Source organism: Camelina sativa, chromosome 20 (assembly GCF_030686135.1).
Source record: "Camelina sativa cultivar CO46 ecotype springtype chromosome 20, ASM3068613v1".
Taxonomy (NCBI): domain Eukaryota; kingdom Viridiplantae; phylum Streptophyta; class Magnoliopsida; order Brassicales; family Brassicaceae; genus Camelina; species Camelina sativa.
This window is the reverse complement of record NC_141899.1, coordinates 18,340,876-18,362,117: the sequence shown is the minus strand read 5'-3', so window position 1 is coordinate 18,362,117 and position 21,242 is coordinate 18,340,876. Positions and strand designations below refer to the sequence as shown.

Sequence of the window (21,242 nt, the reverse complement as noted above, 5' to 3'; positions counted from 1 at the left end):
AGAATGAGATTCTTAGCGGCAAACCATTAATAAATCTCTAATTACGTCCAGTCCAACGCTTACTATACTCCATAAACAGAATCAACAAAGCTCTCTAACTTTTTCAATAGAAAACCCAAAAATTCAATAAGGCTACAGAGTAACTAGCTGACTCGTTCTTGTAATCTTCAACCAATATTAGGAGCAACCGAAGAGACACTCTAAAAAAAGTCCTAAAATAAAGAGCTACTTCAAGATGTAAATGCGGATAAGGCAATAATAAAGTGCAGAAAGTAAATAACACAAGAGCTTTGTTAAAGAGGTTCGGTTTTTCCTACTCCCCTGGACCACATCCACATTTCGATTCCACTAGAACAAAAAATCAAATACGTACAACCTATCCGCAAACGCGTAAATCAAGAACAACCCTCTTAATTCACCGCTCTATTCTATAACATGAAATCTTAAGGATAAAATCTTTATCCTTAACTAAACTCACACCAAGCCTAGATTCAAACCAAGATAACCTAACCTTGGGCTAAACTCCCCCTGAGCCTAGACTTCATATCTTCAACTCTCTTAGCAAACTTCACACACACGTCACACCGACAAACAAAGAAGCTTGAACAACACAAGCACCAAACCGCGCAACTAAGCTGCACACAATGAGAAACTCTCTAGGATTTTATTCTTTATGTCTCAGCTCTCTTGCTTCTCTAGGATGTGCCCAACACTTCCTTATATATTCATCAAGACTTCCTAATCACCATATAAGAAGATTTCCAAATCTCATAAGAAAAAGACTTTTTCCTTTTTGCTATTTTCCTTTTTCTTGTAAAACTCCAATTTAATTAACCAAATAAATAGTAGTTTTCATCTTCAGTTCATCCTCAAACTGTCCTTCGATATTGCCTTCTCAACCCTTCTAGAATCTTCTCACACAAATAAAACACCAACAATCCTGTATCACTTCTTGAATCATACAAACACTACTGCAGACAGACCAATACATCTTCATTCTTCCCCTTTTTGACTATGCTTGTGAACTCATAAGTTCAAACACCTACACACCATCACCAGACACATCTTCATTCTCCCCCTGAATGAGTCACAACATGGTCAAAACTAACTGGAAAATTCTCCCCGCTTTGCAATACGCGGTTGATAGCCTAGTACACCACCTCCATTGAAATTATCTTTTCTAACCCATATCTTGTTGCGCTTTAGACCTCCATGATTGACTCCTTGAATAAATCTGAAACAATTCCTCTTAATATGTCCTTGAACTCCACAATGATAACATGTAGGACCATGAAGCCTTACATCAAAAGCATTCTCCATGCGGCTCCTCTCTTTCAACAATCTAAAACATCTTGGCCTAATATGCCCAACAACACCACAATGATGGCAAACATGTCGAAAAACTTGTCTACGTTCACTCTGCAATTCGAAAATACTTTTACTATGCTCTTTCACACATACATTCTCTGAAGCAATCTTTGAAGCAGTCTTTGAAGCAATTTCTGATACAGTTCCTGATGCAGACATGATTTTTCCACTTGAAACAAACACCGGATCTGATTTTGAAACTTTTCCTTCATATCCAAGGCCACACTTATCTGTCTTGCCAATACTCAGAATATGATCCAACTTGTTTGTACCATTATTAAGCATCCTCCAATTCTTTTGATTTTCTTCAAGTTGCACTTTAGCTTGTTATGCTTCTTCTCTCTTCTCTGTTGCATGTTTCTCTGCTTCAACGATTTTAGCCTCTAACTTGAGCTTCTCCTTAATCAAAACTGAATTATCCTCAATTACTTTAAGCCAATGTTCGTACAACATCTCATACTTCTTACCAAGTTCTTCATAACTCATACCCTCTCCATCACTATCACTATCAGATTCATGTTCAGATGCAGTTGCAGGTTTTGCTGCACGTTCAGAAGCATTTGCAGACACTGATTCAGAACTATCTTCAAAAGTTGTAAATGCCACAAAATTCTTCAGATCTTCTTCTTCATCTGAATCAGTTTCAGAATCACTATTAACAACATTTATGACATTCTTCTTATGCTTGTGTAGATTGGTACATTCAGACCGTACATGTCCATACGCTTTGCATTCAAAACGCTGAACATCCTTTGATGAACTTCTCACTTCATCATCCATTATATTCTTCTTCTCTTTTCCCCTAAGCTTCAGATATTTAGCAAATCCTTTTGATAGCATAGCCATTGAATCTTCATAAGATGATACCTTAAGAGCTACTCTAATGTCAACTTCCTTCTTTATTACTTTCTTAACTTGATCATCTTTCTTTTTTACTCCTTCAACTTCATATGCTTTGCTTAATTCAAAAGCTTTAAGAATCCCAACAAACTTATCAAAAGCCATCGCATCTAAATTATGAGCTTCTTCAACTGCATAAATTTTTGACTCAAATTTTGCAGGCAATGATCGCTTCAGCTCTTCACAAGCTTTTTGTCTTTGTACTGATTTCCAAGAGCAAAAGCCTCATCAGATATATCACATAACTTAGCACTGAACTCAGTCACAGTTTCTTTTTCTTCCATCCTTAGATTCTCAAATTATGATGCCAACATATCCAACTTTGTTCTCTTAAAACTTGAAGTACCCTCAAACATATTCTCCAATGACTTCCATGCTTTATGAGCTGATACACATTGAGAAATTAACTTGAAGTGGCTTGAATCAATAGCATTGTAAATCACTGTCTTGGCTGTAGAGTTGCAACTTGATAGCTTTTACTTAACAGCAGTCCACTTATCTCTGGGCTTAAGACTTTCAACCCCTTGATACTAGGTTTTTTTTGTGTCTTATCCTAGTAGGTTCAATTAACCTTAAGTGTTGTAGTATTTAAGGTGTCAATCCAAATGGGATGTTGCTAGCAATCAAGATGCAATCAAGGAATCACAAGTCAAGCCAATTCAAAAAGAGTGTTCTTTCTAACAATCCTAGAATGACAAAAATGCAAACGGAAATGTGTTCTGGAACTAGACACGAGAATGCAAGACAAGAAATGAAAATTAATAAAAACAAAAACGAGTCTAAGCATGAACTAAAAAAAGCAAGAAGCGAAACAATCTCAGGAATGTAATATCAATCAAAAAGATAAAAGTCCTAAGGATGGGAGTAATTGATGTCGGTGGAGTATCCTAGTCTACAGAGTGTTTAACATGCCACAAGCAATCTATCCCTAAACAATGAACATCACAACTTAGCTAATCCAATCTCTTGGTAAAAGCTACTCAGACTCAACCACTTCCATACCTAGCTCTCGCTAGAGAAACGTGGTCGAGCAGGCATGACAAACAAGTTCATTCACGTCAACAAACATCCTAGACAACTAATCTCTTAAACTAGGAACGTAAGTCTCTGGCAATAGTTGGTCAGGCATTTCATCGAACGCCTTTTGGGTGTGGAAATGTCTCGAACCTAGTTCCAATTGATCAGAGAGAAACTAGTAATTCTAACTCTAGTCCAGAAGGGAATCATACAAATCAAGCTTAAACACCCTACATCCTAAGATCCTCCCCCTAATCTATCCCATCCTCAAGAACTAACGCACTACTCAGATCCGGAAATCATCGTCAACAATACAAACTCAGAAAACATTGAAACAAGCATTCTTAGATAGGTAAAAATGAGATAAACAAGTTTGTAGAAGAAATCAAATGCAAATACTCAATGTATCAAAAGATATCTGAATACAAAGTCTGGGAACGGTTCTTGGTGGCTAGGGAAACCTTACAAAATAAAAACGAGATAAAAACTAAGATATTGTCGCAAAGACTTAACAAAACGTATTTATAGTAAAGACATAAAATCCCTAAAACTTAAAACGACAAGATGAAGAGTCGGTTTGGGAATCTCCTGAAGCGTGTAAGATGGAACGTCTTCCTGACATGTGCGAACGAGTGATGGCTCGAGTGAGTGATGGCGTTGGCTCGAGTAGCGCGACTCAAACGACATGACAGTGCGACTCGAACGACATGACGGCGTGACTCGAACAGCACGACTCGAACGGCACGACAGCGCGACTCGAGCTGGATGTATATGCTTCCACTAAAACGATGATAACTTTTGAACCACAGCTCCGATTGGCTTGAAATAAACGGCATTGGAAAGATGACTCAATTCTCTACAACTTTGATGAAGACGTCAAAAGCTGAATCCCCCTACCGGTGGCTCGAAGGACGACTCGAACGGCGACTCGATCGGCATGACAGCGCGACTCGATCAGATGTATGACGATGGAATGATGGCGTGACCCAAGCGGATGTGTGATGACGGAGTGACGGCATGACCCGAGCGGATGTGTGATGACGGAGTGATGGCGCGACCCGAGCGGATGTGTGATGACGGAATGATGGCGCGACCCGAGCGGATGTGTGATGACGGAGTGATGGCGCGACTCGAGCGGATGTGTGATGACGGAGTGATGGCGCGACTCGAGACAGCCTGGCTCCAAAGTCTCCTAAATACCTGAAATACTCCAAAATGCACGATGTATGCGAAGATAATGCAAGAACTACCTAAATATGAAAAGTGTACAAAAGAGAGTAGAAATTCATGCAAAACAATTAGTTATCCTAACTAGATGCGTGACAAAAACATGCTTAGCAGAGACAAAATATAGACATATCAACTCCCCCAAACTTATTCTTTGCTTGCCCTCAAGCAAACGATCAAGAACAAGGTATGGAGAAGAGGTGTGAAGATGGGGTCTCAGAACCTAAAACATACTGAATAGAGTAGTTAGAATCAAGGTCCTTGTTTTTAGTTCTATGATGCATGGTGAAGGAATTTCATTCGCTTGATCTACACATGCAATCCTATCAATCACCCCCTTTAACATTTATTAACAAAGAACCATGAATCAAGCTATGCAGTGTCATTGAACTCATTTGGCTAGGGTGAAAGGTTAGAGACAAATGTGGTCTCTTTCTCAAGTGGTTCCATCGATACATAACAAGGTTCTCTCATGAAAAGAGTTGAGCTTAAGAGAAGGCTAAAGGTTGAAACCAACTGATGCATACAAGAGCAGCGCCCTGTCTACCCAAAGAACATTCCAAACCGAAGTTGGACCTATCTCTACCCTTCATCAGAAACTTCATCTCAAACCCATTCTTTCATTCTTTAGATTTGGTCTTAGGAAGAGTTCACTTCTTATCACTCTAGCGGATTGGGAAAACTCTAATATCACTATGGTTCATTCTCTTTTCTTCTGAAGACTCTAGACATCTTCAGCATTTTTACTTTCTTTTCTTTGTCTAATTTTTTTTAATTTGATGCCCAGAACCAATTATTCTTTTTACTTTGCTCACCCCAAATCCTTTACTAGACGTGTAAACTTTGAAACCACATCCCCTTCCTTAAGACTTTCTACCCTTTACTTTTCTGCACACATCCATACCCAATACCCAATATCAAGTTCTCACCTAGTCCTACTAGTCCGGATAACGCGAACTAGAACTACACAAGATCCTACTCTTGTCGGTTAGAACCTAACACTTTCTAGCAAGCTCAACTCGGAAAAGGCCTGACACTCAAGAATACAATTGGCTTGAAAGATGGTTGGTTAAGGGTGCGGGAAACTGTTCCAAAAATGGGAATCAGCTTCTTGGATTGACAAGGGTGGTAAAAAATGTGAAAGACAATCCAAGTATGTATATGGTATCCATGAGTTCAGCTTCAATGCATAACAAGATAATTGCAAGTCAGGTTTAGGTTCAGATAGATAGGGAATGACGTCAATTCAAAACATGCTTCAATCTTACATTTTCAAGTTCAATCAACAAGCATCAAAGAACTAATAACAAGGGCCTATTGAATCCAACATGCTAACAAGGTTCAATCATCATCAACCCCTATGCTAAATGCAACAACCCTACATGCACAACACTAGACTCAATCCTAAAATGCAAATGCAAACTACATGAACACTCTGTTTTTGTGGAAATTTTCGAATTTTTTCAATTTTTTTTTGTTTTTCTATGCAAATAAATGGATGCTATCTCAAACATGATATGATGCAAAAAATTGAAATAAGAATCACAGAAAACATCATCAGATACATCATCTCAAACCCTCCCCCAAACTCAAATTACACAGCCTCTGTGTAAGAAAAATTTGCAGGAGGATTTAAGAATCACAACAGAAACAATGCATAAATGAAATGGTATATACAAAGGAAGGTAGGAGTACCTCAGTAGTAGAAGAAGGAGTCTGAGCTCGCCCAAGGAGTTGGTGCGTGGTACTGGCTCTGTCCTTCACCGTGTTCGGGATCCGCAAGAGTGGTCTCAGCTGGCTGGTCGACTTGTTGCTCAACCGCTTGCGTGTTCTGATAAGTGGTCGGCTGCTCTTCGCATTGCATGTCGTCGACTCTAGACTCACCATGGTCCGATACTAACACTACCACATCCGTAGGCTGATAATCACCTTGTTGTTCGATTTGTTGCTCACCCCCGAGCATGCCTTGAGGATCACCCTGAGCTTCGACTCGCTGCTCAACCTCAACCTCATCTCATGTATAAGCTCGGTACTTTTTCTGTTTCTCGCAAAGATAAGTACGGATCACGTCGGTGAATCAAACAAACTGGATCGAGTTGAACGTACAAAGTCTACTGCTCGATCGAGAGGGTCGAGTCGGCGTGGGTCGAGTTGTGTCGTCGGCTTGACTCGAACAGAGACGGTGACTTCGGTGGATCGAGTGGAACGAGCGGTGACGACAAGTGGAGGCAGAACTGAGCGGCTCAAGCGGACGCAGCTGGATCCGAGTGTGGAGTTTCGCCGGATGGGTAGAGTTGCACGGTGCCGACTCGAGTGGTGGTGAATGGTAGCGATAGAAGTGATACTTGCGTTGAGCTCGTACTCCCTTCTGTAGATTCCTGAACACAATAAAACTAAAAACGAATATCAAAAACACAAGGATCCTAAAAAATATTTACAGTGATACCTTTGGGACTTCCTCCCAAGTGAGCTTGTTTACAGTCACTAGCTTGACTTTTCAGCTTTTTAGGCTTTTGGGGGTTCATAGAGGGGCACAGAGATCCCCTCTGGTCGGACTTGATCAGCTAAATATTTCTTGACTCTCTGACCATTTACAGTGAATTCACTACCATCCTTGTTCAGAAGAGTGATAGCTCCGAATGGCAGAACTTCCTTGACGTCAAAAGGTCCATACCACCTAGACTTAAGCTTTCCAGGAAATAACTTAAGTTTGGAGTTGAAAAGCAAAACCTGATCCCCAGTCTTGAGCTCCTTGACAACGATTTTCTTGTCATGAAAGTTTTTGGTCCTTTCTTTGTAGATCTTTGAGCTCTCATAGGCGTCAAGTCTGATTTCTTCCAACTCATGTAGATCAAGAGTCCTCTTAGCCTGAGCTGCGTCAATATCCAAGTTCAGCAACTTGATAGCCCAAAGTGCCTTATACTCAACCTCTACAGGGAGATGACATGCTTTACCATAGATCAACTGAAAAGGTGTTCGTCCTATTGGCGTCTTGAACGCTGTTCTGTATGTCCAGAGAGTCTCGTCCAACTTGACAAACCAATCTTTCTTCGAAACTCCAACAATCCTTGACAAGATACCCTTGATCTGTTTGTTCGAAACTTCCACCTGTCCGCTTGTCTGAGGGTGATACGCAGTAGACACCTTGTGCTTGACCCCATACTTTCTCAGCATACTCTCAAACACCTTGTTGACGAAGTGAGTTCCACCATCACTAATCACTGCTCTGGGTATCCCATACCTTGGAAAAATTATACTTTTGAACAACTTTAGAACAACCTTGTGATCATTGGTAGGACTGGCAATAGCTTCGACCCACTTAGAAACATAATCAACTGCTACCAGAATGTAGACGTTACCATTAGATGGAGGGTTGAAAGGTCCCATGAAGTCTATACCCCAAACATCAAATATTTCTACTTCTAGGATCGAATTCTGGGGCATCTCGTTCCTCCTTGTGATGTTGCCCATCCTCTGGCAAGCATCACACTTGGTGATGAAACTGTGAGCGTCCTACAAAAAGGTTGGCCGCCAGAGACCTGCTTGGAGAACCTTCTGAGCTGTCTTGAATGTGGCAAAGTGACCTCCATCGGTGGAGCCGTGACAGTGCTAAAGCACTCCCTGTACTTCCCCTTCTGCTATGCATCTTCTGAACAGACTGTCAGAACCTCTCTTGTACAGATAGGGTTCATCCCAGAAGTAGTGGTTGACTTCTCTGAGAAACTTCTTCTTCCGGTAGGGATCCATGTCATCAGGAACTTCTCCACATACCTTGTAATTCACGAAATCAGCATACCATGGCGCAGTATCCGAGGTGATTGCCATACAGTTGATTTTTAGGTTTTCAACCCCGGCGTCATGCATCTGCTCACAAACCTGGGCGACCAGAAGTTGTTACATAGGCATTGAGTCATCTATTGGAACAGCGTCTTCAATCCTCATGCTTGACAAGTGGTCTGCAACTCCATTTTCTATTCCTTTCTTGTCGACTATCTCCATGTCAAACTCTTGGAGAAGCAGGATCCATCTCAACAGTCTCGGTTTGGTATCCTTCTTCGAGTAGATGTGTCTTAGAGCGGCATGATCGGTATACACAATGACCTTCGAACCCACAAGATAACTCCTGAATTTCTCGAATGCAAACACAACTGCTAGGAGTTCCTTCTCTGTGGTAGCATACCTTCCCTGGGTCTCGTCCAAGGTGCGACTCGCGTAGTAGATGACATGAAGCTTCTGGTCAATACGCTGTCCCAGAACTGCTCCAACTGCGAAGTCTGAAGCATCACACATGATTTCAAAAGGATGATCCTAATTCGGAGCTTGCACTATGGGTGCTGAAACCAAGGCTTCCTTGATCTTGCTGAAGGCTTCCAAACATGCTGCATCAAATTCGAACTCAACCTCCTTGCACAGCAACCTTGTCAAAGGTCTTGCAATTTTTGAGAAGTCCTTGATGAATCTCCCGTAAAACCCAGCATGTCCCAGAAAACTCCTGATGTCCTTCACTGTCTTAGGCGGTTGAAGCTGAACCATGACCTCAATCTTTGCCTTGTCGACCTCAATTCCCCTTTCAGAAATCTTGTGTCCCAGAACGATCCCTTCTTCAACCATGAAATGGCACTTCTCCCAGTTCAGCACCAGGTTCGTCTCCTCACATCGCGTCAATACCCTGCACAGATTCAACAAACAGGAGGAGAAAGTGGAACCGTATACAGAGAAGTTGTCCATAAACACTTCCACTGACTCCTCAATTAAATCCGAGAAAATTGAAGTCATGCACCTCTGAAAGGTGGCAGGAGCATTGCACAAACCAAATGGCATGCGTCTGTAGGCGAAAGTGCCATAAGGACAAGTAAATGTTGTCTTTTCCTGGTCATTTGGGTGGATAGGGATTTGGAAGAATCCACTATACCCATCAAGGAAACAATAATAGGGATGACTAGCTAGTCTTTCCAACATTTGATCAATGAAAGGCAGAGGAAAATGATCTTTCCTAGATACAGCATTCAACTTCCTATAATCTATATACATCCTATGTCCTGTGATGGTTCTAGTTGGGATTAACTCATTTTTGTCGTTTTTGATCACAGTTATGCCTCCTTTTTTAGGTACACAGTGTACTAGAGATACCCAAGTACTATCAGAGATAGGATAGATAACTCCAGCATCAAGTAGTTTCAGGATTTCTTTCTTAACTACCTCTTTCAGATTAGGATTCAATCTTCTTTGGGGTTCAATACTAGCATATGATTCATTTTCAAGATTGATCCTATGGGTGCAAAGACTAGGTGAAATTCCCTTGATGTCATCTAAAGAATAACCAATAGCCTTTCTATACTTTTTTAGCTCAGTTACTAGCATCCCCAATTCATCATCACGCAACCTAGCATTCACTATAACAGGATAAGTAGAATTGGTTCCCAGAAAGACGTACCTGAGCCCGAAAGGAAGAGTTTTGAGTTCTACCTTTGGAGCTTTCAGTTCCGACCAGTCGTCAGCACGGGAGTCTCGAATGATCGCGGTCGAGTGAGAGGGGTGCGACTCGATCGAACGGGACAATGGTGTCTCGAGTCGGGTCTTGACGTCGGTCGAACGGCAGATATCACGTTCTAAACTCTCTGTCTCAACTGCACATACCTCCTCTGTGTCAGATATCTGCTCGAATTCCTCTGATCCATCCGTTTCTTTGTGGGAATCTAGCAGATTCTTGTAACAAGTGGTCTCCCCATGCAGAAACCCTTCTTCTCCATCCTTGGTTAGAGTGGTTTTGAGATGATCTTCTTCAGCTAGTTCCTCCAACAACTCGTCAGCCAATTTATCCATCTCTTCAATGTAGAAGACTTGTCCTCCTATCGTTGGCTTCTTCAAGGTATCCTTGATGTCAAACTTCATAGTGAAGTCGTCGCCCAGATTGAGGTCAATCTTGCCATTTCTGACATCGATGATGGCTCCAGCAGTCACTAGGAAGGGTCTTCCTAAAATCAGAGGATCTTTAGGTTCTTCATCCATCTCCAGAACTACGAAGTCGGTTGGCACTTCCACGTCTCTGATCCTGACAGGTAAGTCCTCTAAGATACCATGTGGAAGTCTCACTGATCTATCTGCCAGGATGAGGGAGATGTCGCATCCCTTAAACCTTGTGAAACCCAACCTCTTAGCCACAGAGAATGGCATCAGGTTCACCGAAGCGCCAAGATCACATAAGCACCTCTCAAAAGACATAGGTCCAATGGAGCAGGGTAGAGTGAATGATCCAGGATCTTTGAGCTTCTTGGGTACAACCTTCTTCTGGATGATTTCACTGCACTCAAGACTTAGTACAACCATGCCTTGAACTTCTTTTGATCTCTCCATCACCAAGTCCTTGAGGAATTTCTGGTAGTGAGGAACAAGTGCGAATGCATCCAGCAATGGCATTCTCAACTCAATCTCCTTGACTTGCTTTTCGAACAAGGCTTTGTACTTCTCAGTAAGCTGCTTCTTGAACCTCACTGGAAAAGGTAGAGGAGGCTTGTACGGTGGAGGGATGAACCTCGCAGGTCTGTCTTCAGGAACAGCAGGCTCCTTAACAGCTTCAGGCTCGGATTGCTTCACTGGCTCAACCGGGTCTTTGACTGCTTCGTCTGGGTTCTCCGTCTGAGCGTCATCCTGACCAAAATCCTCCCCAGCTAATTCCTCACTGTCCGCAGTGACGTCTGGAACTCCTTGCCTGGGAGGCAATGTTTTCCCACTTCTCAGCATGATGGCATTGGCAAACTCCTTGGGGTTCTGAACAGCTTTACCTGGGAATTGTCCAGGCTTTGGGGCAGAAGTAGAAGCCGATTGGCCCTCCATGTACCTTATCTTCGAATTCAGAGTTTCGAATTTGACGTTTAGATCATTGTAGGAACATTCCATCCTCTGTATAAGGTCAGCGAACTTCTTTCCAGTATCCATGGAACCGCTAGCTTGGCCCTGAAGAATTTGTTGCATCATCTGCTTCATGATCTAGGGTTGGTGTAGGCTGAACTGGTTGAGGGCGGAATCCTGGTGGTGGTCCTGAGGGAGCTTGGTAACCCTGCTGGAGCTGTTGTTTTGGAACGAATCCCGGATTATAAGGCACAAAAGGTTTTTGTTGCCCTTGATGTTGTTGTTGCGGCGGGTACACCTGATCTTGTGGATTAGCAACATTGGTACTTCGGTAAGACAAATTGGGGTTCGTCTTGTAGGGGTTGTAACCTTTGTTGTATCCACCCTGATTCTGAACATAGCTGATCTCTTCACTCTGCTCACCCTCCCCATCTGGAACTTGGAAAGGGTCATCCTCAGAGACGAAGTGGACGCTCCTCTGCTGGCTTAGCAAGATACGGTCAAGCTTCTCGTTGACATTCTTGAGGTCCTTCTTGTTGTAGTTGCCGTCGGACTGAGCGAGATTCTCCACCAGTTGCCAACCTTCATCGACATCCTTGTTCAGGAAGTTACCGTTTGAAGCGGTATCAAGCAGCATACGTATTTTGGGAAGGACACCACGGTAGAGAGTACTCAGTAATGACTCGTTGCTGAAACCATGATGTGGGCACTGGCTGTGGTAACCCTTGAAACGCTCCCATGCTTCACAGAATGATTCTGAGCTCTTCTGAGTGAAGCTGGAAATCTCATTCCTGAGACGTGCTGTTCTGGAGTTGGAGAAAAACTTGGCCAAGAATGCCTTCTTGCAGCCATCCCAGGTGGTGATTGATCCCTTGGGAAGGTTTTTCTCCCATTGATGAGCCTTGTCTCCCAGGGAGAATGGGAAGAGGCACAACTTGTAACCGTCCTCACTCACGCCGTTGATCTTGGTAAGACTGCACAGACGGTCGAACTCGTCCAAGTGGTCGAGTGGATCCTCCATAGGCAACCCGTGAAACTTGTTGCCTTGGATCATGGTGATCAAACCACTTTTGATCTCGAAGTTGTTGTTCTGCACGGCGGGAGGGACGATTCCAGCACGTTGAGTGTGAGTGTTCGGTGCATCCCCAGCACCAATGTTTCGCGGTACATGATGTGGTTCATGCTGTTGTTCCATAGTGACGTGTGCGGGATGATCAATGGGTTGACGAGCTTATCGTGGGCGTTGCAACCGGTTGATTTCGTCGATCACAGGAAGGAGATTCTGTTGTCCTCTTGATCTGGTGTGCATGCAAGGTTGCAATCAACAGGTACCTGAGATGCAAAACAAACAAGCAGAAAACCAAATCAAGTCAGTACTCGGAATGATAAGTGTAACAGAACTTGATCTTGCAAAACTTGAAATCTTAAATGTAGCGAAACTATTCCCAAATGGCAACGGCGCCAAATTGATACTAGGTTTTTTTGTGTCTTATCCTAGTAGGTTCAATTAACCTTAAGTGTTGTAGTATTTAAGGTGTCAATCCAAATGGGATGTTGCTAGCAATCAAGATGTAATCAAGGAATCACAAGTCAAGCCAACTCAAAAAGAGTGTTCTTTCTAACAATCCTAGAATGACAAAAATGAAAACGGAAATGTGTTCTGGAACTAGAAACGAGAATGCAAGACAAGAAATGAAAATTAATAAAAACAGAAACGAGTCTAAGCATGAACTAAAAAAAGCAAGAAGCGAAACAATCTCAGGAATGTAATATCAATCAAAAAGATAAAAGTCCTAAGGATGGGAGTAATTGTTGTCGGTGGAGTATCCTAGTCTACAGAGTGTTTAACATGCCACAAGCAATCTATCCCTAAACAATGAACATCACAACTTAGCTAATCCAATCTCTTGGTAAAAGCTACTCAGACTCAACCACTTCCATACCTAGCTCTCGCTAGAGAAACGTGGTCGAGCAGGCATGACAAACAAGTTCATTCACGTCAACAAACATCCTAGACAACTAATCTCTTAGGCTAGGAACGTAAGTCTCTGGCACTAGTTGGTTAGGCATTTCATCGAACGCCTTTTGGGTGTGGAAATGTCTCGAACCTAGTTCCAATTGATCAGAGAGAAACTAGTAATTCTAACTCTAGTCCAGAAGGGAATCATACAAATCAAGCTTAAACACCCTACATCCGAAGATCCTCCCCCTAATCTATCCCATCCTCAAGAACTAACGCACTACTCAGATCCGGAAATAATTGTCAACAATACAAACTCAGAAAACATTGAAACAAGCATTCTTAGATAGGTAAAAATAAGATAAACAAGTTTGTAGAAGAGATCAAATGCAAATACTCAATGTATCAAAAGATATCTGAATACAAAGTCTGGGAACGGTTCTTGGTGGCTAGGGAAACCTTACAAAATAAAAACGAGATAAAAACTAAGATATTGGTTCCGATTGGTAACGACTGTTATTTGTGGCTGTAGAAACTTTGACTGTAAAAAATTGGCTGTATAAAATTTGGCTGTAGAGACTTTGGCTGTAGATACTTTAACTGTTAAAATCTGATTGTTAAAAAACAAACTTTTAAAACTGTGACTGTAATTTTATTAAAAACACAATTATAAGAAAATACAAAGGTGATGATAAAAATAATAAATTTGTGAAGAGAAGTGGATATCAAAAGAAAGAAAAAAAATACTGATAATTAATCTATAAAAAAAAGTTTGTATAAAAATATATATAAAATTATATAGAGATTTTAATTATGATGGAGAAAGAAATAAAAGAAGTTTTTAAACTTGTTTGCTTTAAAAGTTTTACAGCGTCATTTTGAAGCTTTAAAAAAAGAAGGGAAATAAAGAAGGAAAAAATTAAAGTGACTGTAAAAACTTTAAAAAATAAAAAAAATCATTAAATCTTGATTGGCAAATAAAATGCTTTTAAGACTTTTAAATGATTTTAAAGTCTTAAAAGTCTTCACCAATCAGGGCCATTGTCGCAAAGACTTAACAAAACGTATTTATAGTAAAGACATAAAATCCCTAAAACTTAAAACGACAAGATGAAGAGTCGGTTTGGGAATCTCCTGAAGCGTGTAAGATGGAACGTCTTCCTGACATGTGCGAACGAGTGATGGCTCGAGTGAGTGATGGCGTTGGCTCGAGTAGCACGACTCGAACGACATGACAGTGCGACTCGAATGGCATGACGGCGCGACTCGAACAGCACGACTCGAACGGCACGACAGCGCGACTCGAGCTGGATGTATATGCTTCCACTAAAACGATGATAACTTTTGAACCACAGCTCCGATTGGCTTGAAATAAACGGCATTGGAAAGATGACTCAATTCTCTACAACTTTGATGAAGACGTCAAAATCTGAATCCCCCGACCGGTGGCTCGAAGGACGACTCGAACGGCGACTCGATCGGCATGACAGAGCGACTCGATCGGATGTTTGACGATGGAATGATGGCTTGACCCAAGCGGATGTGTGATGACGGAGTGACGGCGCGACCCGAGCGGATGTGTGATGACGGAGTGATGGCACGACCCGAGCGGATGTGTGATGACGGAATGATGGCGCGACCCGAGCGGAAGTGTGATGACGGAGTGATGGCGCGACTCGAGCGGATGTGTGATGACGGAGTGATGGCGCGACTCGAGACAGCCTGGCTCCAAAGTCTCCTAAATACCTGAAATACTCCAAAATGCACGATGTATGCGAAGATAGTGCAAGAACTACCTAAATATGAAAAGTGTACAAAAGAGAGTAGAAATTCATGCAAAACAATTAGTTATCCTAACTAGATGCGTGACAAAAACATGCTTAGCGGAGACAAAATATAGACATATCACCCCTTTATCATCCACAACTTTAGGAGGCTCCCAACCAAGCTCAATCGAATTCCAGCAATCTTCATCAAGGTTACTAATAAACGCTTGCATACGAACCTTCTAATATCCGTAATTCGATGAATCCAGCAACGGTGGTCTTGTCATAGACGTGCCTTCTCTGTATAAAGTCATCACAACTGATTTAAAGCCCTGTCTTACTTCCTGAACTACCCTAACCCTTGATCTACCCAAAACTAGACTAAATCTCTATTGAGAACCCGCTCTGATACCACTTGTAAATGCGGATGAGGAAATAATAAAGTGCAGAAAGTAAATAACACAAGAGCTTTGTTAACGAGGTTCGGTTTTTCCTACTCCCCAGGACCACGTCTAGATTTCGATTCCACTAGAACAAGAAAGCAAATACAACCTATTCGCAAACGCGTAAATCAAGCACAACCCTCTTAATTCACCGCTCTGTTCTATAACATGAAATCTTAAAGGATAAATCTCTATCCTTAACTAAACTCACACCAATCCTAGATTCAAACCAAGATAACTAACCTTGGACTAAACTCCCCCTGAGCCTAGACTTCAGATCTTCAACTCTCTTGAGCAAACTTCACACACACGTCACACCGACGAACAAAGAAGCTTGAACAACACATGCACCAAATCGCGAAACAAAGCCGCACACAATGATAAAGCTCTCTAGGATTTTATTCTTCATGTCTTAGCTCTCTTGCTTCTCTAGGACGTGTCCAACATCTCCTTATATATCCATCAAGACTTCCTAATCACCATATAAGAAAATTTCCAAATCTCATAAGAAAAAGACTTTTTTGTTTTTGCTATTTTCCTTTTCTTTGTAAAACTCCAATTTAATTATCCAAATAAATAGTAGTTTTTCTCTTCCATTCATCTTCAAACCGTCTTTCAATATTGCCTTCTTAACCCTTCTAGAAACTTCTCACACACATAAAATACCAACAATCTTGTATCACTTCTTGAATCATACAAACACTACTTCATACAGACAACTACATCTTCACAAGAAACTAATCAAGTAATCATTAATAAGAAAAAAAAAATAAAAAAAGAAGAGAAGTTAGTAAGACTTAGGGTGAATTAGCTGAGTAGCCAAAAAAAAAACTATAGAATAATATAACCATCTATTCAAAAAAATTAGAAAAGTAGGATCAAGGGTAGGGTAAATTACTATTTTGGGTTTTTTGGTTTAAGGGTAGGGGTGAAGGTGATGGCCGGCGGTAGTGGTTGACGGTGGTCCGGTGGCGGTCCGACGGTACTTCGGCGGCGGTCCGGTGACGGTCCGGCGGTTCTCCGGCGGTGTCCTGGCGGTGGCCTGGCGGTTCTCCGGCGGTGGTCTGGCGGTTCTCTGGCGGTCTCCGGCGGTGGCCCGGCGGTCTCTGGCGGTAGCCCGGCGGTAGTGGTTGGAGGAAATCTAAACCCTAAGGGATAGTACATTGAAAACCCTAGCGGTGATAATGGTAAAGAGGTGGTGGTCGCCGAAGAACCGCCGGAGGTGGTGGCCGGTAGTGGTGACGCCGGAGGTGGTGGCGATGGCCGGTGGTCAGAAGATGGTGGTGGTGATGAAAGATAGTGAAAGGGTAAAAATTGGTATTATACATATAATATAGAGTATATAATCAATACATAGTTAGTATAGTTAGTTATTAAATTATAGAATTTTTTTTGGTCATACAACCCAATTCCCCTAAGACTTACAGGAAGTAAACACCATGAATCGTGGGAAGATGAGATCACAATGGTCTGAAGAGCTTACGAAACTTGGGAAGGTGGGATTATAAAGGTTGATCGTTCGGCTAGTAGAGCGGTGACAATATTTCAGTAAATTCGACTTTGGAGTTTTGAAAAAGCGAAGGCTCCGTAAGTCAGAGAAGGTTAGGTTTCCAAAGCCGTCCTATTGTACACCACGTACAGCAACTAGCTAGAGTGTTTGATTTCTAATATGTTCCTTCCGGACCACTAGACTTGGGTGTTTACTGTTTAGTACTAACAATTTTTTTTTTTTGGTAAAAAGTACTAACAATTTATTTCTTAACGTCTGTGTTTTTTTTCTTTTTTTCTTTGATAGATATCACACTAAATTAACGGTTGACTTTTAGTTAGAGAATATGCACAAACAAATTATGAAAATAAAATAAAAAGACAATTTTTGGGTAGTGTACCCAAGAATATTTCTAGGTAAAATTATACAGTGACTATACATTTTGTGGAAAACTATTTTAAAGAACTAGTCAGTATAAATTAATATATATATATATATATAATATTTTAAGAAGATTCATTATTAATTTCGTTATAATTTTATATTTTAGGGAGAAGAACTCTTTGCTAATCATAATTTCATTTCCAAATTTTATGTAAGATTAATAAAAAATGAGAATGAACATTGAGAAAATCAACATGAGATTAAGGACAACGAGAATTCTGGCCAGGTCCGCCAAAGTAAAAGTACGGCTCTGACTTTTGCGTTCTCTGATACAGATTTGTAGAATAACAGTTGTTCTCATTAGCGTACTCGGATAGATACTCAGGATATTTCAACTGCAAAGAACTTTCCTTGATCCTAATGTTTGTGTGGTAACAAGCTTTGGCCCATAAGGAAGACGCCCATTGTCCACTCCCCATTGAAGTTCTTGTGTGCGGCTTCTTCCACAAGTTAGGACTATGCACTTCTCCACCCCACTGCACAGCAATTGCGCTATGTCTGAGGTAACTGAAGAGAGACCCTGGCCAATAACCTATCACGTGGTTTGCGCAAATCAACCACCAATTCCCGAATTTCTTATCCTGCAAGCACCATCGATCATTAAAACATTTTATGTTAAAGAGCATTCATGTCGCGTTTAAAACATGTCAAAAGGAAACTATAGCTTTGAGATGTTGATCTGTAACACCAATTTTTTTGGGGCAATAACCAAATCACATACAAAAAAAAATAGCACAAAATTTTTAATCTAGTTCGGGGTTTTGGGAGATGATTTTGTAGAAATTGTTACCATGAAGATGCTGGCGGTGAAGTAATATTGTTTTCGCGAGGGACTCGAAACGGGTTCTATCGTTGCACCTAAGGCAATCGTAATACTTGTTTGCACAAAACCGGTGCATAAGAGGTTGAAGCACCCTGTTTGATGATATCCATCTTTCTACAAATCCAAATAGAAAGATAAGTTATAAACTCCAGTGATGTTATAAAGTCAATCGGTATTTGTGAAATGATGTACTTACAGTCCAATAGATGAAGAGACGTGTGCGGGAGTCACCAAAAAGCCTTGGATTCACCTGAAATTGGTTTATGACGATCAATCTACTAGTTACTTCAAGAACAAGATATAGTACAATTCTATGGGTAGAAAATGTACCGCCCAACCAGCTTCTATGCTTTCAAAGTTATCTGACAGTCCACTGAGTAGCCAGATCTGAGAAGAGCTGTAATCGCTGGCCTGAACCCTCGGAGGATTCCACACATTGAGATCGGATCGAGCGCCATAATAATTGTACCCTAGGGCGATAAGGACTGCCTCCTATATCATAATCAAACAATAAGTGTTTCCAATTAACCAGCCAAAGGTTTTAATCGTTATTTTTAGAACCTAACTGCGATTAATTCAAGCCCTTTGATATTAATTGTCTTTTTTGTCAAAACTTGAAATTCTTATTTTCTAGAAATCTTTAGAGAACATAAATGTTTCGATAGAATTTAACAATTCAGAAACTAAAAACGATGCTACGTACCGATATTAACGATGGGCAGGAACTGTTTACTTTTTCAGGAGTTATATTGAAATTGCCCTTGTGCTGAAGTGCGTTGTCGAGGAAACTGTATCTACGAGGAGGTTTTTTCCCAAAACGAGACGGTGAAGAGGCTCTTCTTATGTCTTCTCCACTAACTCTGCGAACCGGTATTGTCCCAGTAGGACAGTCTCCAGATTTTGACCAAATCTGAGACATTATTTGTTCATCAGAACCGTTGTTTGGAATGGTAGTCTTCATTGCACCAAAATCCACACTTGGTTTCATCTGCATGCATAAAATGTAGTTTGTGTAACGATAGAACAATACTTATGTCCAAAGCAAATAAAGGAAATTTAACTAACAAATTAATTAGATCTATTTATCTAATAAATCTACGGAGTCTGCAAATGTTATCTATTATATTTATTTGTTAATTTTTATTATTATAACAAATAGGTGTGTGTGTAGAATTTGTTTACCTGAATCTTGTGGTTTCTTAAAGCGGGATGATCAAAGGCATGTTGTTTATAGATATCAATACAATCTATTATATCTCCATCTTCACTCTACAAAAAATGTACAATCGATAAGTGAATTCATAAGCCAAAAAAATATACACAAGATGTTATATATAAATTTGCATTTAGATTCAGGCAATTACGTACCTTGATGGTCTTCAACGCAAGCTTGTTAAGAGCCTTCAATTTCATATCGATATCTAAAGAACCTTTCCCATAGGCTTCACTGTAAAAGCCAAAGAGAATCGCAAACACTAAGAACAATCTCATTGTGGTTGAAGGAATAGATTTAGGATGTAGGCTTCGAATATTGAACTTTCATACTTATAAGAGTTTACAAAACCCAAATGATTAAAAAAATTAATATGGTAACACAAAGAATGAAAAAAAATGGGAACCTCATATCTGCAGATTTGGCAAACATTTTGGTCAACTCATATATTTTGTTTTGCTTTTAAGTTGGATTCTCCTCTGATATTTTATTTTCTTTTGACTGTCCATTTTCCCCTAAATAATTCTTTGGTAATGCTTTGTCCATCTATAAATTCTATACCTTCTTTATATAAGTTTGGTAAAATAGGTTTTCTATTAATTAATAACCTATTTTGGAATGTGTATCAATTCTAATGCCACTTTAGGGCGGAAATTTACTCTTATTCAAAAGGGGAAAATTAAATGGAAATAGATAGCCCTTAAATATGAAATTAAATATTGAGCCTTAAATAATATTTTATTTAAATTAACAACCATCAAATGGAATTTGTTAAAAGCAAATCAAAAACCACTTTTATATAATTTTTTTTTAAAAAAAATAAAGAATTCATCTAAACAAAATAACTTAAATTAAATAAAATATCTATTACCAAGAAAAATTGGAAACATTTTTATATTTCTTTTAAAGAAAAAAGGAAATAAAAAATGTTTTTTCCTAAATTATTGCCAAATTATTATTTTACACAGCTTATATTATATTATATATATATATTATGTATGCATTTAGTAAACCATTTCATTAATCTCTAATTTCGTTAAGGCTTACAAAAATTTCTTTATCAAGCCTTGAATTCAAAGAAAAGGTTAATACCAAGCCTATATATTATTATACCATTAAAAATACATAATAATGTTTTTTGTAAACCATCTCTCCACATCTCTCATTTTTATGTTTACTTATGTGACTATTATCTCACAAATAGAAAAAATTTCTATTAGTCTCTAATTTAATCTCTTTAATTATTATGTATTTTTTTTTATTTTGTTTCTTAGGCTAAGCTTAATTCCTTCAAACATAATATTTTTTAAATGTTAAATACTATATTTATTCATTTTGTGAGTTTTAGATTGATTTTTAATATTTTTGTAATATGAGAATGATATTTAACATTTTAATACTTTCTTTTTATACATGAGTGGATTTTATAAATTAATACACATTATAAACTACGTAGAACATAATTAAAACAACTAGGTTTTATATCTCTATGTTATTGGGTTATAGTAACAAATTAACTATGTTTTAACTATGCAGATCATGTAAGTATTTACATGAAATTTATTTTAAATTTATAAAACGTACTTCAAAAATGTTAATATAGATTTATTTTTAAGATTTTAATAAATATTTTCTTGAAAACTAACATGATCTATAATGATAATATACTTACTGTGGTTTTATTCAATTTAAGAAATATATTCGGGGAAATCTAAGATGGTTTTATTATATTGTATATTTTTT

General features: G+C 39.7%; 2 protein-coding genes, 1 long non-coding RNA gene and 1 other non-coding gene across 5 annotated transcripts; 1 reads left to right on the top strand and 3 right to left on the bottom strand.

Annotated features, from left to right (window-relative positions):
- Positions 1-1,695: 1,695 nt before the first annotated feature.
- LOC147919131 (uncharacterized) lies at positions 1,696-11,496 on the bottom strand. The gene is made up of 8 exons (XM_087503858.1): positions 10,128-11,496; positions 9,293-10,019; positions 7,412-7,516; positions 7,243-7,339; positions 7,122-7,200; positions 6,619-6,890; positions 6,277-6,505; positions 1,696-2,471 (listed from the first exon to the last, which is right to left on the bottom strand). The coding sequence occupies exons 1-8, from the start codon at positions 11,494-11,496 to the stop codon at positions 1,696-1,698; spliced, it is 3,654 nt and encodes a 1,217-aa protein (XP_087359984.1).
- A 557-nt stretch (positions 11,497-12,053) lies between these two features.
- LOC147919130 (small nucleolar RNA R71) lies at positions 12,054-12,160 on the top strand. The gene has a single exon (XR_015594344.1). It is a non-coding gene; the product is annotated as a small nucleolar RNA R71 (small nucleolar RNA).
- A 2,078-nt stretch (positions 12,161-14,238) lies between these two features.
- On the bottom strand, positions 14,239-17,069 carry LOC147919129 (uncharacterized). The gene is made up of 3 exons (XR_015592063.1): positions 16,429-17,069; positions 15,774-16,002; positions 14,239-15,387 (listed from the first exon to the last, which is right to left on the bottom strand). It is a non-coding gene; the product is annotated as an uncharacterized LOC147919129 (long non-coding RNA).
- Positions 17,070-17,581: 512 nt separating this feature from the next.
- Positions 17,582-20,039, bottom strand: LOC104771075 (protein neprosin-like). Of its 2 annotated transcripts, XM_087504435.1 has the most exons (8): positions 19,906-20,039; positions 19,655-19,733; positions 19,469-19,555; positions 18,990-19,274; positions 18,617-18,778; positions 18,483-18,536; positions 18,254-18,400; positions 17,582-18,044 (listed from the first exon to the last, which is right to left on the bottom strand). In XM_087504435.1, the coding sequence occupies exons 1-8, from the start codon at positions 19,929-19,931 to the stop codon at positions 17,664-17,666; spliced, it is 1,221 nt and encodes a 406-aa protein (XP_087360561.1). In that variant the 5' UTR covers positions 19,932-20,039; the 3' UTR covers positions 17,582-17,663. The 2 variants fall into 2 exon arrangements, with proteins under 2 accessions (XP_087360561.1, XP_010493853.1); XM_010495551.3 differs by lacking the exon at positions 19,906-20,039 and having other exon boundaries at positions 19,655-19,857.
- Positions 20,040-21,242: the final 1,203 nt, after the last annotated feature.

Excerpts from the sequence above, each read along its gene's own strand:
- LOC147919131 (XM_087503858.1), bottom strand. The coding sequence starts at position 11,496 with ATGAAGCAGATGATGCAACAAATTCTTCAGGGCCAAGCTAGCGGTTCC. Across the intron at positions 6,891-7,121 it reads CACTCTTCTGAACAAGGATG|GAATCTACAGAAGGGAGTAC; the intron begins GTAGTGAATTCA and ends TATTGTGTTCAG. Across the intron at positions 2,472-6,276 it reads TCTTGCGGATCCCGAACACG|TACAAAGACAAAAAGCTTGT; the intron begins GTGAAGGACAGA and ends CTTGGAAATCAG.
- LOC104771075 (XM_010495551.3), bottom strand. The coding sequence starts at position 19,777 with ATGAGATTGTTCTTAGTGTTTGCGATTCTCTTTGGCTTTTACAGTGAA. Across the intron at positions 19,556-19,654 it reads TTGCGTTGAAGACCATCAAG|AGTGAAGATGGAGATATAAT; the intron begins GTACGTAATTGC and ends CATTTTTTGTAG. Across the intron at positions 18,537-18,616 it reads GCATAGAAGCTGGTTGGGCG|GTGAATCCAAGGCTTTTTGG; the intron begins GTACATTTTCTA and ends AACCAATTTCAG.